At 54.7% G+C, this 24,558-nt stretch overlaps 1 protein-coding gene across 1 annotated transcript in view; it reads right to left on the reverse strand.

The window, feature by feature from the left end:
- Positions 1-9,969: 9,969 nt before the first annotated feature.
- The window catches only part of DRD2 (dopamine receptor D2), a 70,820-nt gene continuing 56,231 nt past the window's right edge, over positions 9,970-24,558 (reverse strand). Inside the window, exons 2-8 of the mRNA XM_086339272.1 lie at positions 22,641-22,956; positions 17,488-17,597; positions 16,339-16,475; positions 14,973-15,163; positions 13,984-14,070; positions 12,091-12,418; positions 9,970-11,214 (exon numbers count right to left, since the gene is read on the reverse strand). Coding sequence (XP_086195398.1) covers positions 11,021-11,214; positions 12,091-12,418; positions 13,984-14,070; positions 14,973-15,163; positions 16,339-16,475; positions 17,488-17,597; positions 22,641-22,925 — 1,332 coding nt within the window. The 5' untranslated portion in view covers positions 22,926-22,956 and the 3' untranslated portion in view covers positions 9,970-11,020. The remainder of the gene's footprint in view (positions 11,215-12,090; positions 12,419-13,983; positions 14,071-14,972; positions 15,164-16,338; positions 16,476-17,487; positions 17,598-22,640; positions 22,957-24,558) is intronic.

The following is a 24,558-nucleotide window of genomic DNA, read 5'->3' on the forward strand; positions in this document are numbered from 1 at the left end:
GCTAAGTGACATACCCACCTGACGTACCCTGACGTTCTGAGGCCAACCATCAAAGAGCAGGTGGTGGCCCAATTCATGGAAATCACTCCCCCCAACTCCTTCCCAAAATAGTTGGAATACTCCTCCTACTCATTAGCCTATGAAATTACCCAGCCCTAAAACTAACCATCGGAGAAGGCAGTGGCACCCCACTCCAGTACTCTTGCTTGGAAAATCCCATGGATAGAGGAGCCTGGTAGGCTGCAGTCCAGGGGGTCACTAAGAGTTGGACATGACTGAGCGACTTCGCTTTCACTTTTCACTTTAATGCATTGGAGAAGGAAATGGCAACCCACTCCACTATTCTTGCCTGGAGAATCCCAGGGACAGGGGAGCCTGTTGGGCTGCCGTCTATGGGGTCCCACAGAGTTGGACACGACTGAAGCGACTTAGCAGCAGCAGCAGCAAAACTAACCATGCCATATTTTGAGGCTGCTTTCACCTTCAGAGATGAGCCACATTCTGTCTGTGGAGTGTAAGTGGGCCTGGTTGGTTGAAGTCCCAATCTGAGTTACGTGGTTTCACAACCCCTAACGAGCTACAACCCCAGGCCTGCCTTTGAGTGTCCCCCTCGTGGGCTGCTGCATGCCGAGTACAGGAGTCCTTTCTAGCAATGCTGGCAGCAACATGTCTCCTATGCTGTGGTCTCTGGATCATGGTACCAACCTCACGGGCCCTGGACACTTCACCCCACACAGACCACAGTCTACCGCAGAGAGCCCTGGGAGCTGCTTTGAAAGGGGTTGTGCCCTGGAACACAGGTTATAAATCAAGCCTGCATATTAGGACCTCCTGGGTGAGGTGTGCAGGGTGAGGAGGAAAGTAAGAGTTTTTTAAAAACCTGAGCAGTTAAACCAGAACTGACCCCACCCTAAACCAGTTAAACCTAATCTAAACCAGGGTGGTGGTGGTTTAGTTGCTAAGTCATGTCAATTATTGGGATCCCATGGACTGTAGGCTGCCAGGGCTACCTCTGTCTATGGGATTCTCCAGGTGAGAATACTGGAGTGGGCTGCCATTTCATTCTCAACGAAGATCTTCCCCACTCAGGAATCGAACCCGGGTGCTGCATTGCAGGCAGATTCTTTACTGACTGAGCTATGCCCTTGAAAGTGAAGTGAAAGTGAAGTCGCTTGGTCATGTCCAACTCTTTTGAGACCCCATAGACTGTAGCCTATCAGGCTCCTCCACCCATGGGATTTTCCAGGCAAGCATGCTGGAGTGGATTGCCATTTCCTTCTCCAGGGGATCTTCCCGACCCAGGAATCAAACCTGGGTCTCCCGCATTGCGGGCAGACGCTTTACCGTCTGAGCCACCGGGAAGCCCGAGCTATGCCCTTCAGTTCAGTTCAGTCGCTCAGTCGTGTCCGACTCTTTGCGACCCCACGAATCGCAGCACGCCAGGCCTCCCTGTCCATTACCAACTCCCGGAGTTCACTCAGACTCACGTCCATCGCGTCAGTGATGCCATCCAGCCATCTCATCCTCTGTCATCCCCTTCTCCTGCCCCCAGTCCCTCCCAGCATCAGATCCTGGTATTAGCTGGAGAACAGCCAAGGCTGAGGATAACCGCCAGGGGGCGTCCTGTGGTTTTTCTCTCTGTGTCCTTAGCATCACCGTGAGGACCATCACTGGCCAGCAGCCCAGGATAGTGGTCTTTTCCTCTCCTGGTTGGAAAAGTGGGGACCCTGGGGACGAGGACAGGGCTGCACTCAGTGGACTCTTCCATCCGCCTGCTCCCTGCTGGCTGCCTGCCCCATCCTCCTTGGGCAAAACTTGTAGTTCCAAATGCCCCTGGGAGTTGTGTCTCTTCTAGAACATGCTGGAGCAAGAAGAGGGAAAGAGGGGACATGACGCTATTTTTTTCTCCTCACACCCTGAGGTCTGAGTTTAGCTCCGTGCCTAGAATTCTGCACGAGCCAGAGAAGGGGTGTGGGGGCTTCATGTTCAAAGCCAAGTGAGCTCAGATCAATAGTCAGGAGAGAACCATGGAAGGGCAGTAGTGTCTGTCTTATCCTATTGGGAAGAGTCTGAGGGGAGACTTTGAAGAACCAAGTTAGAAAAAGTAAATGACACGATACTGGATGCTTGGGGCTAGTGCATTGGGATGACCCAGAGGGATGGTATGGGGAGGGAGGAGGGAGGAGGGTTCAGGATGGGGAACACATGTATATCTGTGGCGGATTCATTTTGATATTTGGCAAAACTAATACAATTATGTAAAGTTTAAAAATAAAATAAAATTAAAAAAAGAAAAAGAAAAGAAAAAAGCAAATGATTTTTTTTGTTTGTTTGTTTTTGCACCTATTGTTCCATAAATGGTGAGGATCCCACAGAGATGCAAACAGGACTATCCCTAGGATTCACTTCAGCTCTGATGATCCCAGGGTCTAAACGGTGATTCCCCAGACCCTTGCTTTCTCTACTCTAATGGAGTTCGCAGTGTCAGGCCAACTCTAGCCAACACAGCCTTCTCATTGCTTACTAGCACCTTCTTCTCCCTTCCCAAGCCATCCCAAGCCAGACAGACACAGAGCCTACAGACACACACAGCTTCTACCCTGAGTGCCATTTCAGCACAGCTGCCTTCTAGAGGTTTCCTAAGGATATTTAGAATTGGATTTTACTAAGGCCCTTGACATTCCCAAGGAGAGGATCTCAGTTGAATTTCAAACCTGTTTAGGGGAGACTGGGGAGGAGGAGGATAGGAACCTTTGATTTCCTACCGAACATTTCCACGCGGGGGTCCTACAGACCCTTAAACTCAGTGCCCCCAACAGAACCCCCACAAGCCCTGCTCCTTGCCCTTGTCCCTCACCTAGTTCTCATTCAGTCACTGAGTCGTGTCTGACTCTTTGCGACCCGTGGACTGCAGCACACCAGGCTTCCCCACCCTTCACTATCTCCCAAAGTTTGCTCAAACTCATGTCCATTAGATAGATGTGCCATTGAGTCATTTAGTTGTGGGGACCCCAGCCCCCAATCTAGGAGTCTTTCTAGACCACCACTGTCCAACAGAACTTTCCAGGAGAACGGAAATAATCCGTGTTTGCCACTAACTCCATGTGCTGCTGAGCACTTGAAATGTGGCTGATGCAACTGAGGGATCTGATTTTTAATTTTGATCTGTTAAATTTGAGCAGCCACGGTGGCTTGTGCACAGACAGAGGGGTCTACCCTCCTCTCCCTCTCCCCTCGCCCCCCACCATCCAATCAGTTACTAAGCTCACCAGGAAGGGCTTTCCGGGAGCTGGGATGTTGGAGGACGACAAGGACATAGCAGACAAGGGGCAAGGTCTGGACTAGCTGGAAGGGGTGGGGACCCCAGAGGCTGGGGAATGTGAAAGAGCAACGGACCTGTTTGTGGGTGCGGACAGCCCAGCGGAAGAGCAGAGGGTGGGCGAGAGGGTGGGCACTTCACCGGGAGACCTTGACACCCTTTGTAGGAGAGGAAAGGGGTGATGGAGAAGGGAGTCCTCCTGTGAGGGGCCCTGGAGTCTGGCAGAGCTGTGGTGTATTCTCTCTCTCTCTCTCTCTCTTTTTTTTTTTGAATATTTATTTGACTGCACTGGATCTTAGTTGCAGCATGTGGGATCTAGTTCCCTGACCAGGGGTTGAATCCGGGCCCTCTGCATTAGGAGCACAGACTCTTAGCCACTGGACCACCAGGGGAGTCCCTGGGGTGGATTCTTTACCTAGACTCTGAGCACCGCCTCCCTCTTTGTAACACGTGTTGTTGAGGGGATAAATTGAGATGATGTGCATCACCAGTCTGTACAAGGACTCCCTTCACTTTCTTTTCCTCCATCATTCTGGTCCCACCTTTTTCTCATCATCATTTTGTTCACTTACTCACTACCCTCTGTCTAGACAAGCCTCAACACCACTGCTTAAGCCAATACATCCCACCCACCAAGGAGAGCCCTGGGAGATGAAAAGTGAAAGTCACTCAGTTGTGTCCGACTCTTTGCGACCCCATGGACTATACAGTCTGTGGAATTCTGCAGGCCAGAATACTGGAGTGGGTAGCCTTTCCCTTCTCCAGGGGATCTTCCCAACCCAGTGATCGAACCCAGGTCTCCCACACTGCAGGCGGATTCTTTACCAGCTGAGCCACCAGGGAAGCCCAAGAATACTGGAGTGGGTGGCCTATCCCTGGTCCAGGGAGTCTTCCCGACTCAGGAATCGAAACAGGGTCTCCTGCATTGCAGACGGATTCTTTACCAACTGAGCTATCAGGGAAGCCCCGCCCCAGGAGATGGCACTACCTGTCTAGCTGTCCCAGAGATGCTGATGGTTTGTTCTGCCTGGGAGGCCTCCTGTGCTGGGAAGAGTGGTCCCTCAGGGGGCTTCTCCTGGTTGTGGGGCTAGGAGCCCAGAAGGAGCAGAGGGGTTGGCAAGCTGTATTAACGGGAGTTAAAGGCAGGGAGGAAGTCCAGACCGACTGTGGGAACCAGTCCCCAGGAGCAGCACCTGGGTAACCTCACACCGCAGTCACAGGGGTTCCCCCAGCGACCAACGGAAAAAGCCGGGGGCTGAAAAGACACCCTTGAAGTATCAAGGACATGAGGGGCCTGGGAGACTGTGCCAGCAAAGCCAAGTGGGGAGGGTGGAGCCCCATGAAAGAATGATGGGCTGGACGGAGGACAGGGCTGGTCTCCAGCCTGTGGTGGGGAGTGGAGGCGGGCGGTACAGCCAGTGGGCAGAGCACCAGAGGGGCCTCGGGGCTCCCTGAGCACAGGAACAGCAGCTCTGGTCCTCTGTTCAAGACCATTCACCACCTTCCCGCCCCCACGAGCACCCATAGAACACAACTCCAGCGGGGGCTCCAGGACCCCCAGGCCCGTGTGCCTCTGGCACTCCAGCTGGTCCTGCCACTGTGCTCACAAGCACAGGCCCACTCCACACCCCTTCCCTTCATGGTCCCAGGCCCTTCTCCTCCCAGTGTGGGTCAGACGCCTACCAATCATCTTTCAAGACCCAACTCACCTGTCCCTGCCTGCGAAGACTTCTCCGATTGCCTGGCTGGAGACAGTCACTCTGTCCCAATGCTCCCTACAGCGAGGTTCCTGCCTGGGTGTGAGCCCATCACTGCATCTGCTTATTTCTGCATTCTATTAATACCTGGTCCTTCCTCCACACTCCATCCATGCCTGCTGGATCAGATACAGGCAGCAGGATTGTTACTGTAACTTAAGGGATGGCGGTAGCTGCCAGGCAGGGCTGAGGTAGGAAGGGAAGCTCGGGGCGGGGGTGTGGGGAGCTGGGTAGTGGAAAGACCATGGGCTTTGAAGCTGGGCCATCCACTACTGTATGATTTTGTGTGTGTGTTAGTCACTCAGTCATACCTGACTCTTTGCGACCCTATGGACTGTAGCCTGCCAGGCTCCTCTGTCCATGGGATTTCCCAGGCAAGAATACTACAGTGGGTTGCCATGCCCTCCTCCAGGGGATCACACCAACCTGTGCCCTTAGGCTGCTGAAACTTTCTTAGACTTGGCTGCATCATCTAACAGCTTATCTGCTGCTTATCTAACTGGCTTGTGATAATAATCAGATGCCCTGTGGTCAAAGGGCAGATCTGTTAGTAAGCACTCAACAGATTATTTTCTTGCAGTTTCTCCAGAGTTTCTGCAGAGTCAGAGGAATTTTTCTTTTGGAAGAGGTCACCAACAACCCAGTCTTTTGTCAAGGATATTCTTGGAAGGAGCTGACTATTTTTCTTTGCCAGTCCATCCAGAGGAGGAAAGGGTGGCTCTCCTTTAGTACCTTGGGGTGGGCTGTGACCCTGAGACCTCTTGCAACACACCTAAAGTAGTGTCAGGCCAGCTGGAGGGCAGGGCAAGCCCCATCAGTGGGTCGTGCCCCTTGACACACATCTGCGAGGCCCCAGGAGACGTACAAGGGCTTCCATGTCAGCAGAGTAAGGCGGCCATGCCTGCATCTACCAGGAGAGGGAGGGGTCCAGGGCTGATGTTCCAGTGTGCAGAGGCACAGCGTGAGGGCTCAACCTGCTCCGAGGATGAAGAGAGAACCGCAGAGGGTGCGGGATGGGGTGGGGGAAGCGATTTGGACATGAGGCTGAGAATGGCCTGGGCAGGGGTGTCCCTGCTGTGGGCTTTTTGGCTCTGTAACCCAGAGCAGCACCTGCTGTGGGAAGAACTAGACCACAAAACTTGTCTCCTCCAGGCAATTTCCTTTCTCTCTTGCCCACGCCATCCTTTCTGCGTCCTGGACGCAGCTCGGAGCCTGACCTCCACAGACTACACTCATGGGGCCAATAGGACAGTGTTTGCAGTTGAACCTGGTCAGGAAAGCCCTACGAAAGAAGCCCCCTGCCTCTCCCATGTCCCAGGTGGTACCACCTCCCTCCCTGCAGCTCCCGCCTTCCTCCTCAGCACCTGACTCCCAGCTTCTGACACTGAGGATCCGGGGGGTTGGGGGGTGTGGGGGGCTGCCTTCCTCTCTCCAGCCTCACACACACATCTCCAGACAGAGCCCGGGTGAAGATGGCAGAAAGCACAATCGAGTGTGGTGGGCACACAGCATTTTCTGTGGACTCGGAGCTGCATGGCTCCAACCACGTAAAAGTCCTTTCCAAACGCCCTGCAGGCCAGGGGCTGTGCCCTGCAGCGCTCACCCTGCTTTGTTTGCCAAGGAGCCGAGCTGAGATGGGAGAGGGAGTGGGAAGCTGATCCTACCAAGTGCCCCTTCTCCCCGCCCCCCAGAGATCCACTAAACCAGCGTGGTCTCCCTCTACAAAGAGGGTCGTCTACTCTCCCTGTCAGCTTCCTACTTCCCTTGATCCCCCCAGAACCGGAGGCAGGGAGGGATGCCTGGTTGGCCGGAGGGGACCTTCAGTCACGTGGATGCCCAGACTCCTGCCTACTGCTACTGAAAACCCACTAAAACCCACTCCTCCTAACCTGCACGCCCACCCCCAGCACATACTCATGTGGTCCAGCTGCCCAAATGGTCATTGTTCTATTCACAGTCACCCTATGGGCCACATCCTAAAAATCTGGTCCCAAATGGTTTTCTTTCTCTCTCTCCTGTTTAAAAAAGTTTTTTTTCCTGACTACAGTGCCCTCTCCTAACTTCACTCAGGGCTGGTCAGGGAAGGGGCTGGATGAATAACATCAGATGCATATTTGAAAGGCCTGGGCTCAAAAGCCAGCCTTGACACCCGACAACCACCCTCCCTACTTGAGAGGTCTCTCCTCTGTAATGGGGGGTCATATGGGCTGACCACCGGGGGTCACGAGGAGGACAGGATGGCATGGGAGGCAGAGGTGTCTGCTAACGCCACAGACACAGCCTGGGTCCTGGGCCCAGGAGGGCAGAGAGGCAGGGGGGCACAGGCTGGGCCACACCTCCCAGGATAGGGGTGATGTGGGAAGGCAACCCAGGTAGGTGGGCACCCTGGCAAGACCCCCAAGGCATGCCAGTCCTCAAAGCCCCTGGGTGCAGGCAGCTGACTGCCTGTTCTGAGCCTACCCGGAGCAGAACGTGCAGTCACTTCCAGGGGCATCCACCCCACCATCGAGCAAGTCCTCTGCCATCAGACTTCCTGCCCTCCCCAGGTCCCCACCTATTTGCTCCCGGGTCAAGCCACGCTGGGGCTGCTACCTCCTAAGTCACCCTCGTCATCTAGGTAAAGAGCACCACGGGGCTGGGCATCGCGTGCCCGTGACAATGGTCGCCACACCCAGCCAGGACTCTGCCCAGAGCTTTCATCACTGTCATGTGAGTATTGGGCTAACGCCTGACGTCCACTGGATTGTGAACTCCAGAAAAGCAGGGATGGTAATCCCCTTTTTCACTGCTCATTCCTAGCGCTTCGCTTAGGGTCTGGAGTACCATAAACAGTTGCTCAGTGAATATTCACCCAGTAAGACCATGCTGGGTGGATGGATGGATGAATGGATGCAGTTTATCCTGCACTACTGCCTTCTCAATTCCTGGGACATCTCCTGAGCCTGCGGCCACCTGGAACCTCTCCAGAGCCCAGCAGGGGATGAATAAGGGACTGAAGCTTTGGAGACTTGCAGCCACAAGCAGACATCTGAGAGGATGGCTGCACAGTGCCCCACCGTGCCCAACCAGGAAGGCTCCTCCCTTAAGTGGTGCTTCCTGGCTGCATGCTGGCGGAGGGCGCCTGGGGTGCAGACTCCGTGTTCCGTAAAGGCAGATCAATGATCCTTTGATTAAAAGGCATTCTACAGACAAAGACGGGCATGGAGGCAGAAACACAGGAGAATGGCCAGGAAAGAGAAAATCAGAGGGCTGCTATGCCCAGCCTGGGGCTCCCTTCTGCCCTCACTGATCGGGGCAAACGTGGGCTGTCGGGCCCTCTGGGGAGACAGCCAGAGCCTGGGCCACCCCCTTCCACCTTGGTGTTCCTGGGTCCCCCGTCATCCCTTTGCCCCCGAAGCACTGAGGTGGGGAGGAGGTGGAGCCCAGCCCTCCCCCTGCCCACTCCAGCTGTCAATCTGCTGTCTGGCACAAAGAGGCGAAGCTTCGTGACAGCTGTGGGCAGCTTTCCCTGCCCCGCCTCCCACCCCTGCCTGCCCTCTTCCCCTCTTCTCCTGTCAGTGCTCTTCCCAACCTGCTCTCGGGCTACCTTCCCTCCCTTCCTCTTTCCTCCCTCCCTCCCTCCTCTCTCTTCCTCTCTTTCTCTCTCCATCCTTTTGTCGTCTCTTCCACCCTGTGTGACCCCCTAAGGTTTCTAATGCTAACAGGAGTCTTTAAGCTCCCGTTCCAGGTCAAGATCATTTATAGACTGTGTGTGCATATGTCTGCATGTGTGTGTGTGCTTGCACGTGCCCTCGTGCATGTGCCTGGACTCCGGGCTGCGTAACAGAGCTGAGAGGTCCTTGGGGGTGCTAGCCTCCTTGGGAGCCTAAAGCCTTTCCCAAGAGGGGGTAGCTGGGTTATCAAGCTGAGCTAGCCCCTCCCCTGAGCTAGACTCGGAGCCTGCTCTGGCTTGTGTTCTGGGGACAGGAGCCTCTCCCAGGGCTTAGCACTATGTACAGGTTCAGGGAGAAGATCGAAGTCCATAATTAAGTGTTCAGGGCAAGTCAAGTGCTCCAAACTTTTGGTGCTAAAAATATTGTATTTAGCATGCAAATTACGCCCTGACAGCTCCCAGGAGCCTGAGCCCGTGGGAGCCAGCACCCTGTTTGTTACCACCGCTGTTATTCTCAAGGTGGTAAGAATATTCCTCCTTCACCGGCTTGATTTTATATTTCATTTTTAAAACAGCCAAACTTCTGTTGTTGTGTCAGTGCCGAGTCGTGGCCCCAGAAGGCTCGGAGCTGTGACTGGTCTGGAGGCCAGGAGGCAGGAGGACACAAGGCCATGTCGCGCAGTAAGTGGGTTCTGATACCAGACAGGGCAAGGGGTGGACACGGACCCGGGCAGGGCTGCACCTTGAAGGCCAGTTTCCAGAAGCCTCGTCTGCCCTGGTGGGTGAGCAGGGCTGAAGCCTGGGCCTGCAGAGGTGCTCGGACCTGGAGAGAGGAGGCGAAGGGCAGGGGGCAGCCTGGCTTGCCCTGTGGCTCTGGTGATTAGGGAGCCCTGGGGACACCACATGATTCCCACTGGAAATGTTCTGCCTGCCATCCTGGCCAACAGCTGAAGCTCAGGGCCACCCCACAGCAGCACTGAGCGCTCAGATCCACTGGGGAGGAGGGGCCGGGATGAGTAGGACACACACAGGCACATGCCTCTTCTGGTCCTCCCGGCACAGCCCCTGTGCTCCTCCCCCCTCCCCACCAGCACCCAGTCCTGTCCCTCTGACGGTGTCAGGGCCCCCCCTCCCTGGGGTCTCTCCATCTCACAGCCCCACACACACAGAGCCCTGGCCACACCCGATGAGGAGGACGGAGGGGACATTGCACCCCTCGCCCGAGGGAGCCTCGAGGGGACTCTTGTCAAAGTTTTATTAGTGTGGAGCATGTGTAGTGATGTTACAGAGTGTGGGGCCTGAGGAGAGGCTTCCCCTCTCCCCTCAGCAGCTGCTCAGCCGTGGGCTCCTCTAAGGCAGAGGCAACAGAGAAAGGGGACAGGACTGCGAAAAGGCGAGAGGAAGAGAAAAGGACAGTGGTTTGCGGCAGAGGGTGGCAGGCCCCCTGCCAAGGACCCCAGACACCTCCAACCCCGGGCCCAGACATGTGACGAGCCCACCTTCTCTGCCAGAGCCCCCACTAGCCCAGCATTTGCTAAGAAAAGGGCTGTACCCATGTCCGTCAGCAAAGTGGGCTTGGGATGGGGGAGTCCTGTCCACACAGGACCCCCACCTCCACCCCCGCCCCAGGTCCTTGGAGACCCAGGATCCTCCATCTCAGGGGCATGGAAACCTCCTGGTGAGCGGGTGGATCAGGACCACTGCTGTGGATAACTGAGCAGCTCCTGCCAGGCCAGGTAGGAGAAGGGGTGAGGAGTTTGGGCTTCTGCTTCTCTGGGGTCCGTCCAGACCTGGGGTGTACGCGGGTCTCCCAGGCCTGACACTGCCTGGGGTCGTGGCCAGAGCTCTGGCTTCTCAGGTGTGGGCCCTGGGTGGCTGTGACTGTCCACTCCTCCCCACCACCCGCTCCGGCATGGCCTGTGAAAACCAGGCCTCCGAGCCTCGATACTGGCCCCGCAGCCGCAGAGCCCCAAAGCCCCAGAGAAAGGTCGGAGAAGGCAGCTGCGTCTTTGGTGCCAAAGAGAGAGGGTCTGGGAGTGGGCGGGGGCCCCCTTGAGCTGCCCCTGAGCCCGGGGGTCCGCCCGTGGCGCCTCGCTCTCCAGCGCTGCCCCCCGCTGCTCCAAGGTGCGCGGATGGTGCGGGGCAGGAGCCAAGCTAACACTGCAGGGCCCGCGGGCGAGGACATGGCCCAGGCTGCCCTGCGCCCCCCTTGCCCGCGGCTCCCGGGGCCCCAGGCGGGGCCGCGGGGCAGGGAAGGGGAGAGGCGGGCTGCTGTGCAGGTAGGCAGCAGGGTCAGCAGTGTAGGATCTTCAGGAAGGCCTTGCGGAACTCGATGTTGAAGGTGGTGTAGATGATGGGGTTCACGGCGCTGTTGACGTAGCCCAGCCACGTGAAGGCGCTGTACAGCACGGGCGGGATGTTGCAGTCACAGTGTATGTTCAGGATGTGGGTGATGAAGAAGGGCAGCCAGCAGATGATGAACACGCCTGCGGGAGAGGGCGCCGGTCAGGGGGCCGGCGCGGGGGCGGGAAGGGCGGGGCCCCAGGGCGCACGGGGTGGGGAGGGGCAGGGGGACTGGACCCGGATCACTTGCTGCAGCCCCGCCCAGGCACCAGTGCGCTCGCCCAAAAGCCTTGTCTCGTTCACCCTCATTTATCTCGGTCGAGGGGGCGGTTAAGGGGGAGGTTGGGGGGGGGTGTTGAGGGGGGTTCCTCACTGCCCCTTTAATTGTTCACAGCGTTAGTTCCACTGGGTCTTGGTTGAGGCAAGTAAACTTCCTGATTCCTCAACAATAGCAGCATTAACAACAGTGCAGGGTACTGACTTGAAGTTGTAAAATGCTTTCACCACCGTGCATCACTTGATGACCACAACAACCCTGAGAGGTAGTCTACTCTGCTGACAAGGAGACGGAGAGAAGTGACTTGCTCAGGGTCACTAGGTTCTCAGAGCCACCATGGTACACTGGTCAAGTTTAGATTCTAGAATCAGCACGTGTTTGCATGTGTGCTAAGTTGCTTCACTGGTGTCCCGACTCTGCAACCCTGTGGACTGTAGCCCTCCAGGCTCTTCTGTCCATGGGATTCTCCAGGCAAGAATGCTGCCTGAGTTTAAATCACGCATCCTCTCTGATCAAATGACAGAAGCTCTCTGAACCTCAATTTCCCCATCTTTAAAATGAGCATAATTATAGCATCTACCTAGTCAGGTATGTCATTGGGTTTGACCTGTGCCTGAAAAGTGCCAGTCCTGTGACCTACCAGCCCTGGTTAGGGAGCAATGGCAGGACTACATTGCTGGGTCCGTCGCCCAGCCGGGGTTGGGCAGGGCCGGGCTGCGGCCAGGGGCCAGGGCCGACTCACCGAGAACGATGGCGAGCATCTGGGTGGCCTTCTTCTCCTTCTGCTGGGAGAGCTTCCTGCGGCTCATGGTCTTGAGAGAGGTCCGGGTTTTGCCATTGGGCATGGACTGGATCTCAAAGATCTTGGCAATCTTGGGGTGGTCTTTGGCATGCCCGTTCTTCTCTGGCTTTGCGGGGCTGTCGGGTGTGCTATGCAGGCCGTGGTGGGATGGGTCGGGGAGGGTCAGCTGGTGGTGGCTGGGGGGCATGGGGCTGTATCGGGTCCTCTCAGGCGGGCTGGTGCTGGAGAGCATCTCCATCTCTAGCTCCTGGGCTCGGCGGGCGGCCTCCTGCACAGAGGCAGAGAGCACTGGGTGGAGCCAGGCAAGCTCTCAGCCCTCGGCCACCCAGCCTCGCCTGGCCTCCCTGGCCTCACCTGGCCTCACCCAGGCTCCCTTATCTCCTCTGGAGACCCCTGCAAGCATCCCAGGGTCCCTCTGCCAGAGAGGCAAGGGGGATGGTCACTGGGAGGCAAGGGCTGTGTGGGTACAGGACCCAGGGCCCACGGCAGCCTCCGCCTGCCGGGTCACCCCCAGCCCCTTCCTGGAGCAATCCTCAAGCAGCCTCAGTGATCTCACCACCACTCTGTGGGGGCTTCATACCCAGGCACTTCTCTTCCAGGAGCTGAGCAACACTTGCTGAGTGCCAAGCTGAGTGCCAGGAGCCAAGCTGGATGCTTAGAGTAAGTTAGTGATTGACATTTAGTGCCTGCCTCTCCAGGAGCTCATGTTCTAACCACAGAGAGGGCACCCTGTTCTTCTTGCCCCGGCTGACCTGAGGCACTTGCACCAGCACTCACAGGTGAGCTCCACTTCTGCTAGACTGCTGGAGGTGCCGAAGGGCAAACCCCTCTATCCCCACATCTTCCCTGCTGGGCTGATCTGGAGGGCCCTGACCTCAGGTCTTCACGGCTCCCCAGGTCCTTCCCCATGCCCCCTTATTCCAGGCTTTGGGGTCTCAGTCTGAGCTTCTGAAATGCAGCCTCACTGTGCCCTGATCCTTGCCCTCAAGTGGTTCCGTGGAGTCCTGCCTTTGCTGGTGAACGTCAACTGCTCAGATGACAAGTGGGGGCCCTGCTTGCTGAAGACACCTGACCTGGACTCAGTGTACAGTTCTCCGTGTGTTCCCTGGCCCCCATCCTCTGCTCATGCTGGGGGAAGGGACATCTGCTGCTTGGACCCCGGTGCTACTATCCCTGGGCAAAGCCTGGGATCTGCTGGGATTGTGGGTTTCTGGGCTCTAATTACAGGCTGCACTTCACTGTGAGCCCTGAGTGCTCTGCTCTCTCCCTCCTGCCACAAGCTCCCAGCTTCCAGCCCCCAAACCTGCCTGTCTGTCAGGCGGTATGTGCAAATAAAAAGAACATGGGCATGGGTTTCAGAGAGTCATTTAGGTCTGGGCTCAGCTATTCATTCTCTCGCTAACTGTTTAGCCTTGGGTGAGTTACCTAACCTCTCTGAGCCTCTGTTTCCTCTTCTGTAAAATGAAGATCCATAAAATCAATAAGACTTACCTCTCAGGGTCGCTGTGAGGATTTGATGAGAAAATAGAAAGATGGTAGATGTTCTATTAATGGTCATAGCCATTAATATTATTGTTATGTGGCCAAGTGCTTTCTCCCATCCACCTCCTTACACTAAGGGTAATTCTTTGTGCCCTGAAGAATTAATTGAGCTGTCCTGCTCCACGCCTACTTATGAGTGTGTGTGGTGAGCTTGGCCTCAGCTGAGGCAAAGTGGGGGTCCTGGGAGGGGCTCATCCCTCGGACCAGTTGGTGAGGTCTCTGAGAATTACGGCGGATCGTTTCCCTGGAGGTAGACAGACAGGGCTCTGGGTCCCTGACCTGAACACTTACCACTCTCCGCCTGTTCACTGGGAAACTCCCATTAGACTTCATGATAACGGTGCAGAGTTTCATGTCCTCGGGGTGAGTACAGTTGCCCTGTGGAGTGAGCCAGCACATGGGTCATGATGGGGAGGGGGGTGGGGACAGAAACCCAATGCAGGGTAGTCAGGCTGGGCACGGGAGCTCAGAGAAAGGCAGAGATTAGGAGGGTGGGGCCTGAGCAGGCAACTGAGGCAAGGTTGAAGGTCGGTACTGTGACATGATGAGGTGGGCAGGAGGAGGGACAACAGGACTCTGACTTCTAAGTGGCACCTGCTAAGGATCTGGCACCCTATCGGGCATGCCCAGTCCCTCTCACGCTGAATCCTCAAGACCACCCTGTGAGATCAGTGTTCTTATTCACGCTTAACAGATGAGAAGACAGAGGCTCAGAGAGGTTAAGCAACTTGCCCAAGGACACTCAGCAAAAAAGCAGCAGTGCCAGGATTTGAACATGATGTGTCTAAGCCCCAAGCTCTTATTCCTTCTGTGCCCACATACCATCTTCCTCTGGAAGGGTTGAGTGGGGATGGAGGGGAGGAAGAAGTCACAAGATACAAGGATGGAAATGCAAAGGGGGCAAAGGAGGGAAGCAGGTGAGAGCAGGTGAGCAGAAGGAGAACTGAGCAGAAGAGGATGGATCACAGAAAAGAAATAAAATGGGATGAAGGTGTCAGAGGGACGGAAAGGGAGATGGAAGGCTAGAGTGAGCGAAGGAAGAGGAAGGAAAGCAAAGGAGAGGAGCAAGCCGGGTGCAAGAACTGCTGCGCTCAGACAAAGGTTTCCTCCCAGGTGGTCTCCACCCCCTCCCCACCTACCCATCCTGGAGACTCAAGTTGCCCACTAAGGTCCCAGCTCTGAAATCTGCCCTCCTCCTGGCTCCTTTAGCCTGGACCCCAGCCCACCCCGCCCCCCGGGTCACGGTGAGGCAGAGACATTGGGGTGGGGGGTCTCGGGACCTTGAGCGGGGCCTTCAGGTTGGCCCGGAAAGCCCGGCTGCTGCGCTTGGTGTTGACGCGCTTGCGCCGCCTGCGGAGGACGATGTAGATCTTGATGTAGACCAGCAGGGTGACGATGAAGGGCACGTAGAAGGAGACGATGGAGGAGTAGACCACGAAGGCGGGGTTGGCGATGATGCACTCGTTCTGGTCTGGGGAGGGAAGAAGGAAAGCCCCGGGGGTGGGCGCGTCAGCGAGGCCCCCCCACCTGGGGCCACAGTGCCTGCCTGCCACCAAGGAGCAATGTTTACAGAGAGTACGGCTCGATGCCTAAGGTGGCCTGGAAGCCTTAGATGTAAACACGCAAATCAGAGTATTAAAAACAACCATGAACAAAAAGCTGCTTCCAAGTGTTTCCATTAATAAGCCCTCGTTGCTTCGTCATCGGTTTTGTCATCCGTGAGCCCACAAGTGGAGCCACGTTTTTTTTGGAAAAAATAATGGAAGAAAACAGTTTTTAAAAGGTAGCTGCTTATTTTAGCTTTTCCTGTGTGTTGCGGGGGGAGATCTGACACCTTTTAATTTTAGGAACAAGACCACTTGGTCCTCTTTGCTGAACTCAACCTGTGTTCCACTGGCTTTCCACGTTCCCTGTCAGATCTAGCAGATGACTGTGCTGTCTCCCAGGGCCTTTCCAGATTAATTCAACCATGTATAGCCCCATTCCTGCTTCTTGAAATTCCCATGACTCTTAGATTTTTAACCACATGCTTTTGAGTCTTCCTGTGTCCTGTCCAGTAATGGTCTCCAAAGGCACGCTGGCATTATGTGCAAGGCATTATGTGAGGCATTATGAGCCCCCAGAGGCTCCCACATGGCGGCTGTGCCTTCTCTGAGATGCTCCTGACTGCCTCACACAGGACCCGGTCACGATGGGCTAGCCTCTTATTTTTTTCTACCTTTTCTGCTCCAGGTGGCTCAGGTCTGGCCTGAGTTTGGCCAGTCCTTGGGGCTGAAGCTTCATTATCAGGGGTGATGGAGGCCCAGCAGCCTCCCACCCTGGGTGCACACACACAGACAGGCACAGACATGCAGTCTGCCAGGCTGTCTGGTTGGCTCCAATTTAATAAAGTTGAAAATCTCCAGGCATCCTCCTGAAACATTATCCCCATTCCTCACCCAACACCATTGTGCTCCAAGCCATTTTTCCTCTCTGACCTTACCAGGAACAATCCAGGAGACCGGAGTCACCCTGACCCAGGAGACTCAGCCTGGCTTCAGTCTAAGGTGGTGAACAGGCTCTTGGTGGGCCACCACCCATGTCCACGCCAGGGTTCAGCTCCCTCAGGGGCCAGCTGAGCCCCAGGAGGACAGAGGCAGGACTCACCTGTGTTGTTGAGTCCGAAGAGCATCGGGCAGGAGATGGTAAAGGACAGGACCCAGACGATGGCGATCATGACCGTGACTCGGCGCTTGGAGCTGTAACGTGTGTTGTAGAGCATGGGCATGGCCACGGCTGTGTACCTGCAAGGGCGCGGGGGTGGCCCCTGAGTCTGGGGCGCAGGCCCAGGGACTCCTCACTCCACAGAGACACCCCACTTCGGGATCATGGAAAATTGGTCCCCCTCCTGTTTACCCTAAATCAACCCTTTCCTGTCCCGTACTTAGCAAGGAAGTTGGTGACGCTCATCAAGTGCTTACTGACTGACAGGCTACCATTCAATCCTAGGCTGTGTCTGCCACTCCAATCTGCCTGCTTGGATTTTAGGTTGCGTGAGGGGCCATGGCCTGGGTCTTTGCATCTTTGAAACTGGACCTGCTGCACCTGAGCTGGGCCCAGGGAGGGCAGACGTGTTTATTGATGGATTGCTACCTGGGCCCCGTAAAGCAAGGATTAGGTCTCATTCAGCAGAAAAGAATAACAACGGTAATTGTTTATGATGCCACACACGGTTCTGCTCAGCACGTCTCAGACATCAGCTCCATTCATCTTCCAAGAATTCTGTTAAGGGCAGAGAGCCAGGGCTTCTGGAAGCCCATATGACTTGTGTGTGCAATTTAGTAAAAGGCTCCAAATGTGGAACTTAGCAAAGTGAGCTGAGCCTGAGTCCCCCTTGGCAAGGTGCCCTATGCGGGACAGAAAACACTCAACTGACAGTAGAGTCACACATGGGCAGGTGTCATCATCTTGGTTTCTAGACAATGAAACTCGGGTTCTAAGAACATCCACAATCTGCCCAAGGTCATGTAAGTAAGAAGAGATAGGGCCTCCTGCAGTCATGTCAAGCGCGTTCTCTTCTATGCTGATCTCTGTCCAGGGGTGCTTGGTCACATTATTGTCCACAGACACCTCCCTTTATGGGGTCTGTCCTCTCCCAGCCAGACACATATGCACACACACATGCATACAAACACGTGGACTCAGGCACACAGCCAGCCGCACAGCATCATGGATAGAGCCTGACCCTGCAGGAGAGGCAGGGCAGCCCACAAGGTGGATGGTCTGGGTCGCCTCTCCCGCCCTGGCTGGGCTCACCTGTCGATGCTGATAGCACACAGGTTCAGGATGCTGGCTGTGCACATCATGACATCCAGGGTGACAAAGATGTCACAGTGAATCCTGCTGAATTTCCACTCGCCCACCACCTGGAGACAAAGTAACATAATGGGTGGACAGCCCAGGATACTGGCCCATGCACCAGAGCTCGGTCTCCTGGGGTGATGGGCTCAGCTGCGGTCTGATGGGTCTCAGTGATGGGTCTCCAGCCTGGGGAGAAAAGGGGCAGCCATGGGAGTTGTGCTCGTGGGTCAGTGAGGTCCTTGCCCGGCTCACCTCTCCTCCTAGACACGTAAGGCCACTCACTCTGTGCCAAGACATTTGGGAGAAGAAAGATGATGAAATTGTACAAGTGCTTCAGCTTTGAACCTTCATCTGTAAAACCTTTGTGTGAATACCTTACGACTCTCATGTTACCAATAGGGAAACTGCCCCAGAAAAGGGTGGGGACTTGCCCAAGGCCTTTCAGCTCAGTTTCTGGACTCGCCCTGGCCCAGGTATCTTGGGGTGGCGGACTGGGCTGCTCCTTCAGTGCCCAGCATGGGGTATGACACAGAGCTGGGACTCAGTAAGTGTCTGTGAAGAGCAATGGTGATTATGAAACAGTGAAGACATTTCTACTCCTTGCTGCACTTGGAGAATGAAAGAGGGGGAAGCTTTAGGAAGAACAGAATGGGCTGGAGATGTGTAATAAATCATCCCTGGTTCAGTGCAGAACCATGAGGCCAGCTTATGACACAAGCATTTCATACCCTTCTTTCCCCTGACATACACACGCATACCCCACATGCACACCCCCACCCCACAACTCCCCTTTACACATACAGACACACACACTCTCTTAGCAGGCTACCCTGGCAGCTGTGGAAGCTTGGAGCAGCCCCATCCCTGGGGACAAGAGTCAAGACAGGGAGATAAAACTTGGGTCACTACCTATTGGAGAAAGAGGAGCAGGAAAGCCCATCCTGGTGATGGGAGCAGAGCAGTAGCCACTCTGTGCGGCACAGCAGGGCTAGTTACAAAGCTCATTCTCAGTGCTGCCTTCTTAGCTGCTCACAGGCATAAAGCCAATTGCTGGCATAAGGACAGTGATGGGCAGTGCATGGAGGAAACTGTAGCTTTTCCTGGAAGACAGGAAGCTTCTTGTGTGGCACTGCCGTCTCTGGGGCTCACGTGGGGCAAGGGTATCTAAGCGCTGGCCAGGCAGCCATGCGGCCAGGGTAGGGGGCGTGGGATAGGAGGGGCTTCCCTGGCATCAACAGAGTCTACCTTTAAGGCACCCCTGGGAGAGTCCCAGGCACACCTGGCTCTGTGCCCCACCTTGACATCCTCCTAGGGTAGGACCAGTATTTCCAAGCTGCTCTCACCCACCTGGCAACCTAGGTCTGAGATATCAGGGTCGTCTCCTCCATCCTCCTCGCTTCCTTCCCTCTTCCCTGCCTTCCTTACTTCTAATAGACACATACTGAGCATCTTATTATGTGTCCAGCTCTGTCCTAGGCTCTGGGGCACAGCGGTGAACAATCCTGACAAAGTCTTTAGGGAGCTCTCAACCCCTGTCCCTAAAGGGTTTCCTGGAGCACAGAAGAAGTGGGAGGGGGGCTTCCTGCAAGGTCCCAGGAACAGCTGCTCTAGAACGCAGGTTGGGGCTTCTGAATCAAAGGCTCAAGAAAGTGTGTCAGTAGCCACTGTTTATAGAACATCTGCCACGAGCACTTTACCTCATTTATTGTAACTTAAAGCTCATGGAGTTGGACACGACTGAGCAACTGAACTGAACTGAACTGAAAGCTCATACAAGAGGGTGCTGCTTATGCCCACTCCTGGATGAGGGGTGAAGCTCTGGAGTACACCCAGATCATGTGCAGCAGGGCTGGGATTTGAAGCGAGTTTTGGGGGCAGCACATCCTATGCTCTCTCCCGAGCTGCCTTGGAAGGGACCATCTAGTTTGTCAGAAGAGGAGACAATTACGTAAAAAGTCCTTAGATAAACAGGGCTTTCCAGGTGGCGTCAGTGGTAAAATATCTGCCTACCAGTGCAGGAGAGGCAAGAGACATGGGTTTGATTCCTGGAGCAGGAAGATCCCCTGGAGGAGGAAATGGCAACCCACTGCTATAGTATTCTTGCCTGGAAAATTCCATGGATAGAGGAGCTTAGTGGGCTACAGTCCGTGTGGTCACAGAGTCAGACACGGCTGACTAAGCACAAGCACTAGATAAGCGTAAAGTGGGAAAGCAGCGATTATAACTGCTAGCCCCACTCCAGGGCTGTTTCCTCGGAACCTTTGACAACGTTCATCAACATCCTTGCTTACATGAGGCTGGGATCTGCAGAACGGGCTTTGTCATCTCCATCAGACTCCACTGTAATGGCCCTGCTGGGGCCTCAGACCCCAGCCCCAAGGATGCTCGTGGCTGTTGACTAAGTCAGTGACTGTGATCTGAGTCTGTTACATCTGCGCTTCTGGAAAATGCACCCAGCAAACCCTCCCTTCAAAGGACTGTGAGGCCAAAACAGCACGGGCTGGCAACTGGCTCTCTTCTCTCAGCTTCTCCAGATGCAAGGTGGTAGGGTCAAGACCGGAACTGGGTCCTCTCACCCCAAAACCAGCGTGCTTTCCTTATTCTGAGCAGAATAAAGGATGCACACCCAGTCCCACCTAGCCGGGTGCCGGCTGATGTTATCAGAGGATTTAACATCCGTGGAAATGGAACCGGATGGAAAATTCTGGACAACCAGGGCATCTCCTGGAGAGAACACAGTATAGGCTGAGAGGATGCTTTAACAGGATATTGGCATAGGGTGAGACTCCACACTCTCTAGGGACAATAAGTAGCTGAGATGATGTCATGCAAGCAAGGCCCACTGTCCAGCTCTTGTTTTGATGGAAGAGTTTGAGCACTGCTGTCTGAACTACCACTCTCCTCTCTCCCCTGAAAGACTGAACTTCACCTTTAAAATAATGTGAACAGATAATGTTTAAAATATCCATGTGAAGGACTTAAAGATTCCTAGGTGCCCTAACAAACACATTGGGTCCTGCCTTAGAGGGTCTAGGTAGGGGTGGTGGGTCTGAAAGCCCCAGAACCCACACCCAGAGCCCTGGGTAGAGCATTCCTCTGGAAGAGGGCATCTCTTTGCCTGGATACGGGGAGGGTGGAGGTGGATAATGATCTACTGTCACCTTCGTCTTCATCACCATTGCATGGCTACTCTCACACGCTGCTTACTATGTGCCTGCTGCCATTCTAACCACTCTTCATATATTAACCCATGTGATTCTCAAACAACGCTTACGATGTAAGTTCTGTGATGATTTCCATTCTGTAGATGAGAAGACCAAGCACAGAGAAGTCGCTTGCTTGGCCAGACACCCATCATTTTTTTTTCCTACTTGTCTGTGGCCTGGGAACCCACTTTACAAGGGAGCAGGAGGGGAATAGCCCCAAGAAACAGGCGTTCCGGAGGGGGAGGCCCTCAGAAAGGACGTCGGCCCGACCGAGGCTCGGGGTCCCCGTGAACGTGCCATCATGGAGGAACCGGATGCCTGGCCCCTGGTACCTGTGTGTTTTTAGCTTTCTATTGTTTGTTTCTTGCTGGTTCTCTCTTAACATTCCGGTCACTTTGAAAGCTACAACCTGTCTGGGTCATGCCAGAGGAAACCAGGGGAGTGCTGGCCCAGAGCTCCCTGTGGTTGTGACAACAGGAGGCCCTGGGTACATGGAGACAGAGGGACCAAGCTCCCCTCCCTGCCTCTGCTTCTTCTCCTGATGTCTCCTCTGCTCAACCTCAACCAACAACAGTTTCTTGTTTTCTTTGCAAGGTGGAAGCCTTTCCTCCCAGGCAGGGGCTTGCCTCTATAGCACAGGTAATTTCCCCTCACATCCAGGGCAGGAAGGTCACAACACAGAGATCTTAGTGACCTTGGTGTCTGAATACATGCCCAGTTTCCCATGTAGCCAGACAGCACCCCAGAACCCTGAGAAGAGAAAAGGGCACCCAGCCTGTGCCCACCCCAGGCCCCTAGTCCCCCTTCATCTACCTGTCACTTCTAGAGTGTGTCCTCCTGGATGCGGGGCCCTACTTTGGGAATCCCAGAGGTTTCTCCCTTTGCTGAGTGATCTGGATACAGACAGGCAACTTCTCACAGCTTCTGTTTCCCCTTCCTTAAAGTGCGAAGAATGGTATCAACTCAGGAGCAGCAGGAGTATTTGCTAAGAGTGGGTCTGTAAATAGCCTGGTAGCTCCTGGCCCACAGTGGGGGCTTCAGGCTGGGTGGGCTCTGTCCCCAGCCTAGCAGTGGGTCACTGCGTGGTCCTTCCTGAAGAAAGGAGCTGGAGTGCAGTTGACAGATACCTCAACCTCGAGGTCTGGGACACACGGTGGGGTGGGGAGGCAGAGAGGAGAGTGTGGAGCCACAGCCCCCGTTCTGAAGTCGGGGAGAGGGGTGAAGACATCAGGCCTGGGAGCACAAGCCTCTGCCGTCCTCAGGGATCCTCGTCAATGACTCCCATTCTCCACGTGACCTAATGAACTAACTCTGGGGCCCCGGCTCCAGTCACCGTGTGAGGCTGGAGAAGTCACCTAACTTCTCTGACCATCCAGCTCACCATCTAGAAGATGCCGTGAGGACTCAGTGGGAAGATGCTTCAAAGATGCTTCTTTGAAGGACTAACACAAGGCCTGACACTTAGCATGTGCATGCTTCGGTTATGTCCAACTCTGTGCAACCCCATGGACCGCAGCCCGCCAGGCTCCTCTGTGCATGGGATTCTCCAGGCAAGAATACAGGAGTGGGGTGCCATTTCCTTCTCCAGGGGATCTTCCCGACCCAAGGATCGAACCCGCATCGCTTACATCTTCTGCACTGGCAGGCAGGTTGTTTACCCTTAGCACCACCTGGGAAGCCCCTGGCATTTACTTAGTAAGCACCTTATAACCTGTAGTCAGGGCTGTTAAGGAGACAATCCACCCATTTTTGTGAGACTGAGCCCAGAGTGGAGAGAGGGCCTTCCTGAGAAGCCATACTCTTGAGGGGTACCAGCGAGGAGCCTGGACTCCTCACCGGATGGGAACCAGTGAGGAGCGTCTCCAGGGGAGGTGCCAGAGCACTGCGGGGGCCCAGACCTACCTCCAGGTAGACCACCCAGGGCATGACCAGCGTGGCCACCAGGAGGTCAGCCACAGCGAGGCTGACGATCAGGTAGTTGGTGGTGGTCTGCAGCGCCTTCTCACGGGACACAGCCATGCACACCAGCACGTTGCCAAAGACGATGACGAAGATGAGCAGGGTGAGCAGCATGGCATAGTAGTTGTAGGGGGGCCTGTCAGCCTTCCCTTCGGACCCATTGAAGGGCCGGCTCCAGTTCCGGCTCTCTGGATCATCATCATACCAGGACAGGTTCAGCGGATCCATGGGGGCAGCGGGGCCACTGGGTGGCCAGGCTCTGGCCAGGAGAAACGGACACAGGGAGTGAGCAGGAGGACCTCCCAAAGCATGCTGTTACCCATGGGAGGCTCGGGGCTAACGCCCACCACTGGAGGTTACAAGAGAATTCTCCAGCCTCAGGATTTTAAGTTTGCATCCCAAAATTTTCTTGAAATATTGCAGCCTACTGCCACTCTTCTGCTAGCAGGTTCTTGCTGATGGTAAAACAAATGAGAAAGTACCATTTTTCAAAGTACAATAAAATCAATGAGCTTGAAAAGAGCTGATCATTTATTCACCCACTTATTCAACAAACAATTAAGCACATCCCATGCCCCACACAAATCCGTGAGGAGATCTAGCTTCTAGTGGTAAGAACAGAAATATGCATTCATTCCCTCTTGATTCTGTAATTGCTTATTGAACATTGTTCTGTATAATGCCAGAAACAGGCAGGAAAAAAATATACAAGGAACAATAGCCAATTAACCAAGCAATTAAATGTCTGAGTGGTAGGCGTTAGGAAATGGAATGAGGAGAGAGACACAACCTAGTTTAGGGATTCAAAGGCTTTCCTGAGGAAGTGATGTTCAACAAACACCTGCAGGGTGTCGCCAGGTAAACAGTTGGGAGCCAGGGGAAGGGTCCAGACATAGGAAGCAGGTAAGCAAATGATGGAGCTGGAGAGTGGGTGCCATGTGAGAGGGATAGAAGGGGATCCAGGGCAGCTGGAGCGCAGAGTTTAGAGTGAGTTGAACTGGAGGCCGCAATGGGCTTGATCCTAGAAGGTTTTATAAATCACTCCAGGAGTTTAGACTTGACCTCAAGGGCAGCAGGAGCCACATGATGAGATTTGCCTTTCAGAGAGAAGAGGCTGACTGCCGTGCAGAGAATAGAAGGGTGCTGTTAAGTGGAGAGGCAGGTCACCAGCTGGGAGGCTGCAGGGACTCCAGGAAGAGCTTATGAGTGCCTTTGTGCACTGAGAGCCCTGAGAAATGGGCATCTCATCTCAGAGGGAAAAGACTTCCTGAGGGAGGCATCATTGGAGATGAAGTAGACAGAGGAGTGAGCCAGGCAACTGAGTCCAGGGGCTATGTCCCAGCCAGAGGGAACACAATGTGGTCCCAAATAGCAATCAATTCTGCTTGGCTAAAACTGTAAAGCATGATGGAGAAGCTGGGGAAAATTAAACCAGAGGGCTCTTCATGGGGCAGAATGTGTCTTATAAGCTTGGAGTCCCTGAAAGTCCAGGTACAGAGGAATGACTCCATTGAATTTGTTTTTAGGAAAAGTTGCTGACTGTGCAGTCAGCAGGGATATTAGCAGGAAGTGATGTTGTGACTGTAATTCAGATAAGAGATGGTGGTCCTCTGAATGATGGTGTGGGGATGAACATGGAGCGACATGTTCAGAGTCAGTAGCTAACCTGTCGATTTCATAGAATTTGATCACTGGATAGATGTGGGGTGGGAGTGGGGGTAGGCAAGTCGGGAAAGAAGGAGATGAGGATAACTTCAGATTTCTGTATTGGGCTCTGAGCGGCTTGGAGATGCTCCTTCCTGAAAAAAGAAAGCGGAGGGGCTCAGAGGCAGCAGGCATGGATGAGCTTGACAGCCTGTGT

This window comes from Bos grunniens, chromosome 15 (assembly GCF_055505025.1).
Source record: "Bos grunniens cultivar Pamir isolate PY7600 chromosome 15, Bosgru_T2T1.0, whole genome shotgun sequence".
Classification (NCBI taxonomy): Eukaryota; Metazoa; Chordata; class Mammalia; order Artiodactyla; family Bovidae; genus Bos; species Bos grunniens.